General features: G+C 43.4%; 1 protein-coding gene across 1 annotated transcript in view; it reads right to left on the bottom strand.

Moving 5' to 3' along the window:
- Nucleotides 1-17,879, bottom strand: part of HSPA9 (heat shock protein family A (Hsp70) member 9) — a 360,992-nt gene that overhangs the window by 172,037 nt on the left and 171,076 nt on the right. Inside the window, exons 7-10 of the mRNA XM_078653348.1 lie at nucleotides 14,305-14,411; nucleotides 12,481-12,643; nucleotides 2,764-2,856; nucleotides 1,004-1,213 (exon numbers count right to left, since the gene is read on the bottom strand). Coding sequence (XP_078509474.1) covers nucleotides 1,004-1,213; nucleotides 2,764-2,856; nucleotides 12,481-12,643; nucleotides 14,305-14,411 — 573 coding nt within the window. The remainder of the gene's footprint in view (nucleotides 1-1,003; nucleotides 1,214-2,763; nucleotides 2,857-12,480; nucleotides 12,644-14,304; nucleotides 14,412-17,879) is intronic.

Raw genomic sequence — 17,879 nt, 5'->3', positions numbered from 1 at the left:
GAGAAGCTATAGCCTAGGTCTCAAGGGATGCAACTCTGCAGAAACCCATAAGACCACTGCAGAAGAAGCCGCTACACTTATGAACAGAGGCTGTCTCTCTTTCTCTTCCACTTCCCCCCCTGCTTTAGACGTCACTTTGATATATATATATATATATATTTATTTATTTATTTGAGTGGCGGTTGAGGCGGAGGGGCAGTGGGACCATCATCGGCTCCTGTGGATTATCTTAGGCACCTTGACAATGGTGCCCAAGAGTGGGAGCTTCCGCAGGAAGCATGACGACGTCACCGGAAATACACCAAGAGGTGAGACGCCGACGCCCACCTGGGCTACAAAACCCCCCCCAAAAAAAACAAAGAAAAGACTACGATTCCGGACCCAACCACAAGACCGCGGAATAATGCACAGCATAGTGAATCCAGAAAGATTCACGCTGCAAAACTGACTGTTCATGCAAAAGAGGACAGTAAATAATAGGCAAGAGAAAGAGGAAGAGAGTAAATCATGGCGGGATGTCTCACCCCGACCGCCTTAAACGTACAAGTTCAGCCTAGTCTATCATACTAAAAGAAAAGTCTTTTTAGGCTCCTCTTGAGGTTACCCTAACTGGTACAGCCCTTTTTCTTTTTTTGCAATTTAGCCAAGGCATATCTAATTACCCCTCCCTTGCAGGGCATCCTTAAAGTTGTTGTAGATCACCAATTTCCTCCAGTTTGCCAGCACTCACATTAATACAAAATAGGAATATTTTCCATTCTTTAGTTTTCCTAAAGGTGTTTGCATGATACTTTCAGCTGAGAGGCCTTCGCCTTTTATCGGGTAAAGCACATCATAGGCAATTCATTGAAGTACCCATGTCTATGCTTATTGGGAATAGGTCACATAGAACACTTGCCAATCAAGATGGGTAGCTCAGGATCTTGTTCAGTCATTCTGTATGATTATACAGTAGGGTACAATAACGGATTCTTAATATACTAAAATACAATAAAGATTGTACCTTAGGCATCCTGGTCATACCACCAACGAGGAGGACTTCACCAATATCACTCTTAGAGACTTCAGCATCCTGCATTGCTTTCTGGCAAGGTGCAATAGTTCTTCTGATCAGGTCAGCAACAATGCCTTCAAGTTGTGAACGAGTTAACTTTATATTTAAGTGTTTTGGTCCAGAGGCATCCATAGTAAGATAAGGCAAATTGATGTCAGTCTGCCAATAACGTGTAGGAAAAGAAATGTGAATCAGTAAATTTGAAAGCAAAAATGACAAGTTAAAGGAACTAGAGAAAACAAAACAGAATTCTATACATCATCATTTATAAAAGATTAATTCAATGTCTTCTTTCTAAGAATCAATTTTCAGAAACTCACTCAGCCCTTTATTACTTCATGAGCTTAAAATTTAACAGAATACCAATATGACTGATTTACAAAGCAAAGATTGTAAGAACAAGGTCACACACAGAATGACTGAACAGCTACTGGTACAGCAAATATATCCTAGAAAGCATAATAGAACAGACAATTTGAATGTACGCAATATGTACATTTAGGAAGTAGGTTATTAATGTTAACGAAATACTCAAAATGGGTTAAAAATAAAAAAACATGAATGCCATTAAATTAAGCTTAACACTACAATGAAATGAAAGACCAGGTAAGAAGCCAATGCAAAAACACACAGCTTAAGAGTCCAGATCAATCAGCTGCCAGGAACTTATCCTGTAACAGTGGAGATTCGAAGGAAATGTACCCTCAAAAAGTAGGTCCCTCAGTACATAAAAAGGCTTTCATTCAGCTCTCTACGTCCAACGGCCTGTTCGTATGCAATATGTGTTTTGCTTCCAATCCCCACACTACATAATTGCTGACATGGGCAGGCCCATTGCCTCGTATTGACTTTTCAGTGTGATGACATATCACTCTTGCACATTTACCCACAGGTAGTCCAGTTTAGTGCCCAAGAGAATATAGACTAATTTCTGTTTTAATTACCTTTTTTGTGATAGGTCATTTCTTACTTATTGTTTTGCAAATATAATGCCACCACCTGTGTATAGTGGCATTTTTACTTGATAACTTTTACACTTTTAATGTTAATTGAATATACTCACAAAAAAGTCGCAGTTTTTGCAAAGCCAGACCTACGACCTTGCCCATTCCTATTTTGTAAAGTCAGTGTTAAATGTTGATATATAGAGATAGGTTGGACAGACCAATACTTCTGGGGTTGTATAAACAAGACATTTATCCCACTCAGTATAAAATATGCTTGTGTATCATGCATTTTTGATTGATAATGGACCACAGGACCTTTATTTGGGATCATGTATTTCTTCCCAGACACTCCAATTATCCCACACCAGCAGAAAGCAAAAGTATTACCAGAGTTATCAAGTGAAATATAAGACTACAGAATTATTTCCAGTCATCGCCACATACGTATTTATATACCACTATAAAATCACCTCTGAGTTTTGTTTTAAATGATGAGGTTCTCACAATTCCACCAAGAGGGTGACGCTTTAATAATTTAGGGTAAACTTTCCACAAACCTGGTTTATTTAAAGTTTAGACAGGGGATAGAATTTCTCAGAGAGGGAGGGAGTAAGTAGGATTATAAAGGAGTAAAAATGGAAAAACATGGAAATCTGGCAGCAGTGTAAAAACATTAATCTGCAGCTACCAGATGAACCTTTCTCTATCAACCTTGCATACAACAATAACAGTGTTCAGCTATTAGTAGCTATGAATGATTACCTGAACAGATGAGGACAGTTCACATTTAGCTTTTTCAGATGCTTCTCTCACTCTCTGGAGAGCCATGTTGTCCTTTGTTAAATCCACACCAGACTAAAAATAAAATTAAATGAAATAAATTGGAAGCAGAGGATACCCTATTAAGGAGTGAACTACTCACGTAACTACTGGCACTCCATCAGTACATTGAAAAGAAAGAACAATTATTTTTGATACAAATTCAGTGCAGCAAATCTGTGGAATAGGTTGAAATATGGTAGCAAATTTACATCACCACAAGTCATACAATATTTCTGAGAAACCTATGCGAGTGTTAGGACACGAGTTCGGACTAACTTTGAAACTGTAAGCTTGGGCTGTGCATTTTCCTAACCCTACCTAGGTTTTTCTTCCAGTGTACATGACAATCTGCGAGCCTACTGGGTGTGCTCCAAGTTGCAAGTAAAGAGGTTAGAGAGCAGAGCGCAGCTCTATTGGAAAGTGAACACCCAAAGCGCACCAGATATGAGTGAGTGGCTGCCCGCCCCTCAGGCCAGGTTATGAAGCATCTTGTTAGTGCTCCTGGTTCCAGAGTGTAGACATTTTCACTTGCAATTCTGTGAAGTGGCTGCCTACTGCAGTCCCTGTTAAAGTTTCTTTGAACTCCTTTGGGCAGTTAGAGGCTACTGCGCATTAACGCATTTAAGAAATTACATTCATGACTAATGTTCCAGGTCCACAATATTGGTACATTTCATAATTGCTAAACAAGAAGACCCTTTTACACCCATGACACTTGAGCAGTTGGTGGAAGCTGGCTCTGTATATAGTATGCCACTAGGTGGTTAAACTGTGCACAGAGTTCAGGGGTTCCACAAATGTGTACAGGACTCAATGTCACACACACACCACACACACACACACACACACACACACACACACGCACACACACGCGCACACACGCGCACACACACACACGCACACACACGCACACACACGCACACACACGCACACACACGCACACACACGCACACACTCTCTCTCTGGAATTTGCAGCATGGCTGTATGTGTCTTCCTTTCTACCTAACCCATGCAGAGGTCTCCAGGTAATTTCTAAGCAGACCTGTAGCTTTGGAGAGACCACAACCTGCTTCATGCCAGCAGCCCTCCTCCCTCACCCCTCCCCCCTCCCCCCTCATTAGAGTTTTCACTGTAGTACATGAAATCAACCCAGGGTTGGATTGGGGTTTTCTGAGTCTCTCCCCCCTTGTCTAATTCTATATTTCTCATTTGTGAGTCCAAAGCCCTAAACCAGGGTGCCCTTCATGAGGTCCTCCGCATCTTGACCAATGAGAGTCAGTAGTCTGTCTCTGCAGTTACCAGAGAACAGTTCCCAAAGTAAAGTTCCCCCTAAGTGCGACTTCTTCACTTGCCTTATTCCACAATCTCGCTCAAAGGATGTGAACCATTTGGTGATGTTATCACTTTCCTCATATTGGAGGACAATCCCTTTGGGGATTTTAGGGCCATAAGAACTTTTTTTTCTCCATAGGTTTGATATAGCTGCCTCTATTGATGGGGAAGCCCACCTCTAATCTTTTTTTCCAGAGCCAAGAGTCTAGACTCTAAGTCTAACCTTTTGGTCAACCTTGCTAAAAGGTTGTCTTCTTCACTGAGGCTGTCCACGGTGATCCCTCCAAGACCTGACCCAACTGTGTGGGTTCTAGGTGTTGTGAGTACTATCCTTGGAGTCAGGGTGTCAGGAATCCTGTTCTACCTATTTAGTGGAGGAGGTTGGGAGTTGTCCTCCCCATAACTGGTGTCATCTATTTCTGAGGTGGGATCTTCCCTCTCATGAGGGTGGTCCTTATATGCACTGCCAAGCTTGGACTTGGAAGGACCAGACATCTTTAAGTTTGCATAAAGACTTCAACTTTGTCTTATGTGTGCTGGGAGGGTGGGGGGGTTAGAGGTCCTCGACCATATTCTGTGCAGGCATTTTACTAATAATGGGTCAAAAACGTCTAGAATGTGTTTACCCTTAACTATAGTGAGTTTAAGGCCCTAGCAAGACTTTTGAAAATGTAGAAAAAATTGTCAATTCAAAAACTCGTTGAGATAAAGGCAATTTTTGTATTGTAGTCGTGTGATCAGGTGTTCATCAAGTGGTCCAACAAATGTAAATTTGTAGATCCCACCGCTGACAATGTAAGAAGCTGGCTTTGTACATACTATACCAAAGTAAGGTATAGTGTGCACAGTCCAGTGGATCCCCAGAGGTATAGCAGAGGCTAAAGTAGATAATACCGTACTCTCTTTTGTGGTAGTGTGGTTGAGTTGTCATGCTTATCAGAGGGTAGTGTTAAGCATTTGTTGTACACACTCAGGCAAGAAATGGTCACACACTCAGGCAAGAAATGGTCACACACTCAGGCAAGAAATGGTCACACACACACAGACTGAATCCAGAGCAATTGTTTGCATAAAAGGTTACTTGGTTTAATTTCTAGAACCAAATTTTACTTATTAGCAGGTAAGTTAAACTTCATACGACGTTACTTTTCAAAATACAGTGAATGCTGGTTTTGTAAGAACATTCAGATTTCTTTTGCAGTCGAGAAAACTTTTTATACACTGTTCAAAAATACTTGTAATTACTTTTAGATTACTTTTCTAGTTTGGCATGAAACACACTCCTAACAGTCTAAGCAATACATGACATTGTTAAACAGGTTAACTCTTGTGAAGGCACCAAGTTACTTTTTGTTGCAGGTCAAGACAGTTCAACACTTTGAACAATTTTCAGAAAAAAAACACCATTCAGTTCTATTGAGATAAACGAAGTGTTACGTTTACAGGTAAGTAAAAGTTTTGGGATTGGAGTTTGAGGGAAGAACCAAGGTTCAGGTAGGCACTCAATGGGCACCAACATCGGCACTAGGGCGGCCGGGTGAAGAGTGCCAATGTTAACCTATGGGGCACTCGGTTGGGGGCTGCTCACAGGCATGCCACTGTCTAGGGATCCAAGATCCTAGGTTTAAGGTAATGGCAAAGGGGGTTCCGTGTTGGCACCTAGTCCACACCACCAGGGGAGCAGGGGCGGCTGAGTGCAGGGTGCTCAGGAGGTGTTGGGGGATGCTTTCCTATGAAGGATGTTGGTCGCAGAAAAGGAATGCAGGCTGGAGCCCGAAGACTGGATGAAGGGACCAACAACAGGAGGACAAAGTTGAATAGTTGCTGGACACCAGGACACTAGGTCGGGCAACTCCGGTTTCAGGGGCTGTGGGTGCAGGAGTGTCCTTTCGTGTCTGGTTCTGCTCACCAGTTCCGGTCACGGTTGGGGGGAGACCATTCAGGAGGAGGCTGCAGGCATCGAGCAGCGGGTCGGTGGAGGTCAGCCAACTCTGGAACACAGGTCAGGTTTGTCGGGGGGGACCTTGCTGGGGTGTTGGCCCACTCTTCCTCGGGCTGTGGGCATCTGATGCAGAGTGGTGAGGACTCGCAGATCCGGCTGGATCTTGAGTCCTGCCATGTTTGACAAATCCGATGTCCAAGAGGAGACCAGAGTTCTGTGGGAAGGCAGGGGAGGTCTCCAGGGTATTCAGCTGTTTATTTCGCTCGGCTTTCTTTCTACACCGCAGTAATCTCTGCTCACCTTTCTTCTTTCCGTTTTACAGTGCTTTCAACTCTCTTGTAACGGCAGAAGTCTCCCAGTGTTTGACTTCTCTATGCACTTTCTATAGGTAACTCGTCACTTTGTTTACACAGTCGCAATAGGGTGCTCACAGTTTTTATGTTTTCTTTTCATTCCACGCACATTTATGCATGCAATCTGCATACTGGTGATGGTGTAACACTGTTTCGGTCGTTGATCACATGGTCTTGTGGTTGCCCTTTAGGTGTGTTCTGAATTTTGGTAGCATTCCACATGCTTTGATCTTGTAGAAACGTGGTTTTTTCATGAAAAACATGAACATGTGTCCAATTTGTTTTCATCACAGTGACCCCTGAGGACGGGACCGCGTGTCCCGAAATGCATCGGGCTGCCTTGAAATGTCTTTTGTTTTGAAAACATATGAAAGCCAGAATGTTATTTAATTTTAGAATGAAATGATTTATGTTATACATGTTATATTAACCTTTGACGTAACAGAATCAGGGTTGATTTGATCCATATGTGGGGTGGCTTGGTGAGCAAATTAACGATGGATTAAACCCAGATCTGTGACTGGGGGTGAATGTTTTGCCATTGTGCAACATTTCGTCCATCATCTTGTGTGTTTTGCTGTTCACCCGATGTGGGAAGGGTATGCCGAGACGTGGGTCCCTTGCACACTAAGCCACTGGAGTCAAGCAATCCTGGCTGAAGACGGCTGATAGCCAGAAACCGGTCCTAGGATGCTTGATTCCGGTCCAGGGAAGACATGGCTTGGCAGTTCGGGCTGGACTGTTCCCATGAGGCACAGGGTTAAGACTGATTTGCATATGACCATGTCTGAACTGGGGTGGCTTGGTGAGCAAAATAACGATGGATTAAACCCAGATCTGTGACTGGGGGTGAATGTTTTGCCATTGTGCAACATTCCGTCCATCATCTTGTGTGTTTTGATTGTTCAATAACAACCATTATATGATAACAATTCCGTGTTTGAAGCATTATTTTGTCAAACAATGTATATTATGGATGTACACTATTAACATCGAATAGAGTGTTTAAGTTGTTTAAACAGCACTTGTGGTGCACGCAGTCATTCAAGTGAGCGTTCTCTTGATTTTGTTGAGGCTGCAGGACATGCCAGGTTCCGTTGTAGTGATCCAGAGCAGGAGGCAGGCGAGTAGGGCTGTGGCCAAAGCAGTTGCCATCCTCTTCAGCTCTTCAGTCCTTCTGGTCACATATAATCTGAAGAAGCAAGGTTCAGAGTAGCCCCTAAATACTATATTTAGGAATTTTCCAGGGGTGTGCCGGTTGGGACCAATGGTTCAGCTGCCTCGGGTATGCCACCCTCCGGAAAGGGGTGGGGGAGGGAGGGGGGGGCTAAATACTCTGACTGAGAGGTGGCCTTCACTTCCCCTCCGCCACCTGAAGGGTGGGGTTGGCAAAGGTGGGCACACCTCTTCCTGGCTAGGTTTTCCAGCTGGTTCTCGAGCCCAAAATGGGGGTCAGATCTTGTGAGAGCCAGTTGCTGATAGAACCAAAAGGCTGGGGCCAGCTAACAAAGGTGGCAGGCCTTTGAAGCTCCCTTTTTGACGACCCTGCCCATCCTGGGGGAGGAGGCATGACACCTCTGCCCAGGATGTGCTTTGTTCCCAGACCCAGAAAGCGGAGGGCTCTCTACCCAGGGGTCCAAAGATGGGTCTGGTGGAGGAAGATGGTTGGGAGCAAGTCAGGCACCACAACAGAGTTGGTAGTTCTTTCATGGGGCATCTCCAAGATGTCCTCTGAGTGCATTTTCCATTAAATCCCACACTGGCATCAGTGTGGGATTAATATGCAGGGAAGTTTGATACCAAACTTCCAAGACTTCAGTAAAGCCAAAATGGAGCTGTGGAGTTCATATTGACAAACTCCCTGCCCAAGCACCAAAATGGCTCAGCTGCACTTAACAATGTATGTGAATGACACAGACACTATAGGGGCGTACTGCTCATGCAGCTATGCCCTCACCTGGGTATGGTACACCCTGCCTTTAGGGATGTAAGGCCTACTAGAGGAGTGACTTACTCATGCCACAGACAGTGTTGGTGGGCATGGCACACAGGGATGTGTGCCATGTCAACTCTTCAGTTTGGGTGGACCAAAACACGCATCCTGCAATGAAAGGGTAGGAGTGTTAAGGTGAGGGGTCTCTTAGGGTGGCACAATACATGGTATAGCCCTCAGAGGCCCTCTATGGTCACAGGGCCCATGGTACCAGGGATACCTTTTATATGGGATGTACAGGTGGTGTGCCAATTGTGGGTTTGAGAAAGAACACAGGTGCTAGGGCCTGGTTAGCAGGATCCCAGCACACACTTAGACAAGTTGGCATCAAGTATCCGGCAAAACGTTAGGGGATAACCACGCAAAAAAAATTGCACTTTTCTACAACTCCACTGTACAGTCATTGCTTTACTTAATAGAAAGAATACATTTTATTACCGAAATGCAAAAAAACTAAACAAATAGTACATCCAGAAAGCTTCTAGCATTTCCTGGGCCCAATACACCCCAAAGGTATTTATAGTTCTCTTGCAAGTGACGCTAGATTTTCATTAAAGATTAAGCCTTGTAGCCAATGCTAGCTACATGAGATGCTTTTGACTAACTTTTTTATGTTCAGGTTTCTTACAAAAACACGGAGGTTGCTTGATGTAATAGAGGCAGGAATACTGGTGGTTAGACTTTACTTCGATATAGCGGCTTTGATACCTAAAGATGCTCAAGAATAAAATGGTTGTGGCCAAATAAGTACGTATTACCAAAGGATAAGGAGCTACCTGGCCATACAGGGATACTGGGAATCAGTGGTGGCTTATTTGAATGATATCTGTGGGAGTAACATGGAGGCCTCCCCAAAGTGATGACTGTTAAACACATGGGATTTAACTGAACTCACTCGCATGGACCACATATGGATGACCCTGGGGTTAATGATGGCTAAACGTAATATTGCATGTGTTTGGAGAGCTGAACAGCGGCCGCAACTCAACGATTGGAAGGTGGATATGGATTGGTGCATATTTGCTGAGAGGGTGGTGTATGAGAGCAGGGGTAGTCTGGGTAAATGGACTGAAGTATGGGGGAAATGGAACCATCGGGGTGGGCACCCCCTTAGGAAAATGCCAGAGCTGATGCTTGGTACCTGGGGCCCCAGACAGACACTAATACTGTTCTGTAAATTCTTTATGTGGTGGTGGGAGGGGGTGTCTTGATGCTGAGCTGTTGTGTTTGTTACTTTTACTTGCAATAAAAAAATAATCTAATGTGACTTCCTAAAGTAGTCAAAGTATTGGAGTAAAAAGAACACAGCTACAAATCAAACAAAAGTCATTCAAAAAAAGCACCACCCACACAACAAAATTCCCCATCCACAAGAAAAGCCTTGAGACGAGGTGGCTGGTTGAGGGACACCGTATAGTTACTACAGTCCTGGGACTGAGTTCAGGGCAGAAACACTCCCAATGGCTAGGAATGGGAATAATCAGACAACAGCATACTTATTCCCACAATGTTCCCCAAGGGCACCTTGCCTACAGATGGCCTGCATCTCAGAATTTACCAGTCGATGTAGACAATTCCAGGTGGTGGGGCACCACGGGTCACCACAGCATATCAGTGTAGCACCACGAGCTATGACAAAGGTTTGAAGAGGCTGTGCCCAGTACTATGAGTAAATTGTGTAGGCAGTATGTTACCGGTCACTCTTAACTGATGATTCTAAGTCTCATGGCAAAGAACGACTACATGGTGCCCTGTGCAGAGCCATACAGTTGTGCTTCTAAAACATACAATGTTTAGTAGAGTAGCTAAAAGGTTTTATCGATCTATGCTGTGCAAGTTATTGATGCAGTTTATCCGATCCGAAGGGACACAGCCCGCGGGACATAATACACTCTGTAACCTGCACATCACGAGCATGGTACACACTAGGACACAAACAGGACACAAATATCACTGTCTATCAGATACCAGCCCTCAAAATCATAAATTGGGAGGCATACCACAACGAATATCCTGAGGTAAGATACCTCCACATCATTGGTTGGGTAATGTAAAAACTCACCTTTAATAAGTGATCTAGTCCCTCTACTCTAAGGCCCTGTAGAGACATGATCAAACATTCAACTCCACGAGTTCATTGGTACAACCACAAGTACTATATGTTTAGCATGCCAATTAAATGTCAGACCTTTGTAATTGTCCAACGCTGGAACACTGCCCTAACGTTGAAAAAAGAAAATAAATTAGTTTTGTTAAGTATGTGACAGCTAGACAGCTAGACACATGTTTTGGATGTACACGCTTTGTATTATGTTTTAGTAACACTATGTTTCCTTGTAGACACTGTCCTGAGGAAGGTTTTTTAAACCGAAACGCTGCGTCGACCCGTGTTCTCAAGAACATTTTTAATATTGTATGGAATTTTGGTATATTACAATGTATTTTTAATCTGTTTATAGTTTGTGTCTTCAGTTTCCTGAACATGTGCAATAAATTTGTGTTTACCTTTTTAAATAAAACTTTTGTATTCTTTTTCCTGTCACAAAAACTTTTTAATTCATTTTCACTATAGATATCAGCGTTACTGTATGGTGTTCTTAATATGTACCTGACTAAAGCATTGGTTGTGATACTTAGTGGTTGTGTCCAGTAATAGAACTCGCAGAGGAAGAACCTGAACTCAAAGGCATTTCTTCTCCACTGACATTCTGTCTTCTCGGGACACTGTCACTTTTTCTCATGGTACACACTAGCACAACGTGCACAGAAACTCCCAATATATGCCCCCAGCGATGCCCATAGCCCACCATTCACGAATAACAGTCACACAGGAGAAGAACATGTTAAAAATACTGGGGAAAATGGGCTTAAGCACTATGAGTGATTTTTCCACACAACAGCTTTCTCTCTCAGGACGATCCCTCTCAGTGCACACCACACTGAAGATTTTTGCATACCTCCCTCTACGTATGGCAGCCAGGGAGCTATACACATCGTTCCCAGACGAACCACTTCAGCTTAACGCATTGCAAACACTGTTAACGGCCCCTACACTCCAATGTCTGGTAACACGACTATATAACGCATCGCAGGGGGAACAGGGTCAGGGATAAAATAGATCGCTCCAGCGTTGGGAGGAGGCAGTTGGCAACTCTATAGATAAGAAAGACTGGGATAATAGCTGAACACAAATGCAGCTGCTAACATCCAATTGCAACCTGCGCATTATTCATTTTAAATTCCTCCACAAATATACTATACTCCCACAAAACTATACAAACACGGACTTAGACCAGACAATAGGTGTCACAGGTGCGGCGCTCCCAAGGCAGACACATGGCATGGGACTGTCCCCAGCTCCAGTCATACTGGCAGGAAGTTACCAACACTCTTACAGTAATGCTCTCCGAGCAGATACCAAATGCCCCGCTAGTCTGTCTACTGGGACTCTATAATATTAAACTGGCTAGACGCCGAAAGTTTCTGGTGGTGGCATCATTACTAGCTAAACGCCGCATTGCAATACAATGTGGTAGTAGACGTCCCCCACGATACAAAGACTGGCTAACAGACATGACCTACTGCAAAGAGACACTGTAAACATGTGCAGAGTTAATACCGCAAACCTCCAGACCCAGGTATTTCTGGGAATCATCAGTACAATTCCTCAGGTCCACACATGACGATATTTGAACTAATGCAACAAAGCATAGACGCTGCTCGCCTGATGCAGAGGCGTTGTTGAGGCAAAGACGTGATGGTAGGAAATATGTACAGGCGCCTAGTGGGGAAACTGTGGTCAGGTCTTCAGTGTAGGATTACTAAATTGGAAACTCCATGTATAGACCTGCATATATGGCCTTTGAGATTTGAAATTGTATCTACCAAATAACGTTATTGCTGTGTAACTTCCTGCTTCTACTTATTTGTTGACCAGAATAAATGTAAAAAAAGCATTTTTTAAAGTTATTGATGCAGAAAGATTTAAAATGTTTAATTAGCAGGTTGTGCATAATGGTTAAGAAACAATTACTAACCTCTCGTTTGAACTCCTTCACAATATACTGGAGCAAGGCTTGGTCAAAATCTTCACCTCCCAAGAATGTATCACCATTGGTTGATTTGACTTCAAACACACCCTTTTGAATTTCCAGGATTGAAATATCAAATGTGCCACCACCCAAATCATATACCGCAATGCTGCAAGAAAAAATGTTTGCAAACATAATACATTGATAATGTAGGCTAAAAGTGTTTACCTAACATCAAGTGAAGACAGACAAATTCAAAAATGCATTTAATACATAAGACGTGGAGGGCTGCCTCTCAAGTCCTGTGGCTCCTAACATAGGGAGGAAATCCTTCAAGTCATTCACCGATGCTTTACTACCATTCAGCCCACATATTTATTTTTAAAGTTTCTGTTCTACAGGAAAAGGTTACAGGAGTGAAAGACAGCTTAAAGAAGTTGCCCATAGCAACAACGGGTATCTCCTGCAAAGACACTACGCAAAGTCCTACTTTAGGAATCCTACTGCTGGAACAATTTAACAATGTTTTTTCTCCATGTAACTTGGTTGGGTAGTACTTTAGATTGAAGAACCGATTCGCTGCACAGTATCTGTAGTCGCTGTGGAGAACGCAACTGATTACAACAAACTGCCTATTGCACTGCTATACATGGCATGAAAGAGACATGGCTCAAGAGGAAAATAAGTTCACAGGATAGACAAGGCCTTGTGTGGAGTACAAAGGACTGAATTTGCCTCCCGCCGTTTCAGGAGGCTGCCAAAGGGACAAATGCAGGCTCTGCAAGGTAGGATATGAGGAGACAGGGTTCTAAGAAACAGAACACATATTTGCTCACTATCCAGGATGATAATTTGTTTTTTTTTGTTTGTTTTTTAAACACCAGGTTCAAACTGGTTACTAGACTATTCTAGTTTGAAAAGTGTCAGGAGACCCTAATCATCAAAATGTGCCGACATTCTTCCAGGAAATTGATGGGCAGGAAGCTTGGAAGAGCTGTGACTGACCCAACCTAGTCTGTTTCTGTGAACCAGTTTAAGCACCCCTGTCCTTCTGTACTTGAACTACAAGTGTGCAAGAGGTTCTCCTCTTTTTGGCATAAAACAGAAGATAACAGCCCGGGTCCATCTCTGCGGAAAGGAGGTACATTAATTAATTATGTGCTTATATAGCGCTGGAATCACTCCCGAAGGGGTACCTCCGCGCTTCGACCGCTGCGAAACCCTTCCTGGCTTCCCTGAGAGATGGTCCCTTAATGGGTATCTCCAGGGTGAGACCAGGCATCCCCGGCGGTCTGGTGGGGCCGTTAGTGAAGATGAGGCAAGCTAGTGCCCAGAGTTGCCGAGTGTGATCGCTGATCAGAGTGGGCACCGAGGCGAGAGAATTATCGAGTCCGCTGACCCTGGTCCAGAAACCTGCCGCGTCGGGAATCGAACCCTGGTCCCGGGCCGTCCTCTGCTCTCGGGTCTGCCGCCTCTAACCAGTGAGCCACACTACTCCACATGACATGCACTACAGTGCTCCTCGAAACAAAAGATACATTTTTCAAAAATTCTAATCTTCAGCCGACCCAAAATTATTTAACCAGCTCCAAAATGCTTGCAACAAAGTCAAGAAATAACCTCTGGTATCAACAATGAGATCAAATAACTTCTGAAAATGCATCATCTCCTTTGGGGCCCAACGAAACGATAGCTGTTTTTAAAGCAGTACTTCACTTTTAACTAAGCAGTTGAAAAAGTAGTTCAAATTGTTCTCAAATATTACGTTTAAAAAAAAAAAAAAAGTGTTTATAGAATTACAAACGTAGTCAAATTAGAACCACTACATACATTTTGTCTTCAGATTTGTCGAGACCATAGGCCAAAGCAGCAGCAGTGGGTTCATTGATGACCCGGAGAACATTTAATCCAGAGATCTGTCCAGCATCCTTGGTAGCCTGGAATATAAATTTTAAAAAAACAAAGAAGACGACTTAAGCACATTACACTTGTCAAAATCTAATGGAGGAAGACTTTATTCCCCTTGGTATTTCTTTCCATATTGTTTGAAATGGAAGACCCAGACTGTAAGAAAATGCCCCTTTTCTACATGGTCACCCTCACCCCCCCCTTTTGCCTGGTATTTTGCGCGATTTTTACTGGAAGTGCACTGGGTTCCTTCTAAAAAGGTCCACAGTGCCAGATCTTTCCCAAAACCGTGCAATTGTACCCATTTGGCAATACCTTTAGCATCCTCTGTAAGTCCTTAGTAAATGGTATTAAAGAGGTACTAAAGATGGTCCCTAAGGGCTGCAGCACATATTGTGCCACCCTAAAGGACCCCTCACCTAAGTCATGCAGACAACCATTGCAGGCTGCATGCCTGGGAGCAGACTAAAGTGAGAAGACTACATGGCACACAGCCTGTATGCCATGCCAGCAGACACTGCATGCAGTGTAGGTAAGTAGTCACCCCTACATCAGGACTTACAGTCCTAAGGCAGGGTGCACCATACTACATCAGGGAATCGAAAAATCATAAAAATGTTACTAGTTGAACAGTTTAAAGCAGAAATGTAGGAGGCGTTGGAGGGTCCCCCAGATTCATTGAATGACCATATAGATAATGCCCGATTCCCAATTGTACAGTGATTCAGACTCATGTATTTGTCTCCTTTTCCAGCTCCTTGCCCCACGCCCCTGTCTCTCCCTCCCCCTCCCCTTATCCTTCTCTCCGGTAGTGGACGTGATTACCCTGTAGTACTAAACACCTGAACGGGAGTGATTAGATCACAGCTGCAAAGTTGTTGTTTTTTGGGTGGGGAGGGGCATGGGGGGGGTGGGGGGGGGGGAATGCTTATGGGGCGGGATGTATTGAGGGAGGGATATTAAGGGAGAGTTAAAAATGATTGAAATACACACCTATGTCTACTGTTTCGATAAAATTGGTTTGTGAGTGCATAACCAACTTGGCTGTAAACTAATATTCGATACGGACAATCCGAAACGTATGGAATTATGAGTCTACAGGTATACTATGTTATAAAAAAAAGTCAAAACGTTTTCCAAAATGTAAAACATACATGCAAACCCAAAAAGCGTAATAAAATTCGTTAAAAAAGCTGTGCAGGAGCAGTAATAATTCCCAGTTCATGTTTATAAACTCACTTTTCATAAACATATTACCAAAGCATGACAGTCATTTACAGATCGCATATTTTCCATTGAAATGGCCACAAAACGTTCCCACTAACATGTAGTTTTACTGATAATAGCATATAAACAATGTTTGGAAATAGAGTTTCAGCAAAATATTTAACATTTGCACATCATCAAGTAAAGTGTTCTAATTTCTTTTGATCCTATCAAAATATTTTTTTCACCACATTACAAAAGTGGTTCTTCATAACTAGAGAAATATATTAGAAATGTTTGCACAGTTCAAATAGCTATTTCAGTATTGTGTTAGAAAAAAGCCTGACATCTTACATCCTTTCAATTAACATGCTTTGCAAAGTTCAATTGTCACAGTTTGCTTTACAAAATCTAATTTAAGTCACAGAAAAATTTCAATGACTCCATCATGGTGCCGAGGGACGCAAGTTGTCGAGTTTCCAGCCAACGTACTCCCTATGGCTTCCCTGGCACTTACAATATTTAAGAATTAACTAAAGTATTGTAGGGGGATATCTACTCATGCATGGGGGACAGTGCACCCTGCCTTAGTGCTGTAAGACCTGTTAGAGGAGTGACCTACCTACACCTTCAGGCAGTGCTGGCTGGCATGGCATCCAGACAGGGTGCCATGTCGAATGCCATTTTTCACCTCACAGGGGCATGCAATCTGTAAGGGCATTGCCGTGGTACCGTGAAGGGGGGTCCCAGAGGATCCTCCTCAGCTTCCAGGGGATCCTCCTCAGCTTCCAGGCCCTATGTACCCAGGGTACCACTTACTAGGGGACTTGCAGTGAGTCAGAAGTGCCAATTGCAGATATGTTTTAGGGAAGAAGCACTGGCACAGGGGACCTTGTTGGCAGGGACCCAGTGCACTACAATCAAAACCACATCAAACCAAGGCAAAAAAATGGGGGCTTACCATGTCAAAAGAGGCACACTCACAGACACCTTGCAGTTCCAGTAAGTTGGGCCTTAAAGATTGTGGACTAAAAAAGAGAAAGTACATTGCTTGTCCTAATTTGTTACAGCACTTCTTTGATCCCCTTCTGTATCAGGAATTACATTTCTAGTAGGAGGCGCAGGTTTTCTTTTTTAATTTTGGAGTTTTTATATTTGTGATTGCATACTTTCAGAAATTCAGTGCAATATATAAAGCAAAGTACCTGCATAATCTTTAATTGTGACGTTTTCACAGTGATGTGCAAATACATTTGGTTGCCCCACATAGGAATAGGCCATGGGGTTGAGGTTTATTATTTGGTAGAGGAGACTGCACAAAAAGTACACTTTGCATGATTTTGTTAGAGAGCAAAAGGTGACCAGAAGTCATGTGGAAAAGCATGATGATCATGAGTGAAGGACATGGACTGCGGGAACCGGGGCAGGAATTTAGGCACTGGGTACGGTTAAAGGTTGGCTACTAGGTACAGATATGCCCAGCAGGCTCCGGGGTAACAAGCTCTATCGATAGGATCTTGCCAAAAACCAGTCACTGTAGAGTCTGCTGTACACACTGGGGTCCTGGGTGGTTTCACTCACATGGTCTGCTAAAGAGAACAATGATGACTTGAGTGCATCAGTAAGATTATCTATGATGCTGCGAGGAATGTGGTCTGTGACAACACTGGAGAAATCAAATTACAACAGGGAAAAGTGGTTTTGTTCGCAAAGCTCATAAATGAAGACTCCACTTTTACATCATAACTGTGAAACAATATCAATTTAGTTTTTTAAAGTAAACAACCAAGATCCACATTTTCAGAAGAAAAATGGGAACGGCACAAATGCACATACATTGCAGGTACGATGTGCTGTGTATGAAGCACATTCGTGTGCAGGGGACCAGCATGCAAAGACAAGAATGAATATGCTACTTACCAGTATGCATCTGTTCTTGGCATGTAGGGCTGCTAACATTCATATCTATTGCATAGATCGCCGCCTAGTGTTGGGTCCGGATGATTGCACATTGTTGTCCTGGAAGAGTCTTCGAAGTATCACGAGATAGGTGGCTCCTCCCCTGGACTACAGTGCGCATGGGCATCGACTCCATCCCCAGATTGTTTTTAGCCATTGTGGCAAAGATGGAGTGCGATAGTGTAAATGATGTCCATGCTAGTGATGAAATGCATGAAGTAGTCTGCAGCTGCTACAGGCGCCGGGGAGGAGGGCGGGCGATATGAATGTTAGCAGCCCTACATGCCAAGAACAGATGCATACTGGTAAGTAGCATATTCAGTTCGAGGCAT

This window comes from Lissotriton helveticus, chromosome 7 (genome assembly GCF_964261635.1).
Source record: "Lissotriton helveticus chromosome 7, aLisHel1.1, whole genome shotgun sequence".
NCBI classification, from domain to species: domain Eukaryota; kingdom Metazoa; phylum Chordata; class Amphibia; order Caudata; family Salamandridae; genus Lissotriton; species Lissotriton helveticus.
This window is presented reverse-complemented; position numbering and strand designations above follow the sequence as displayed.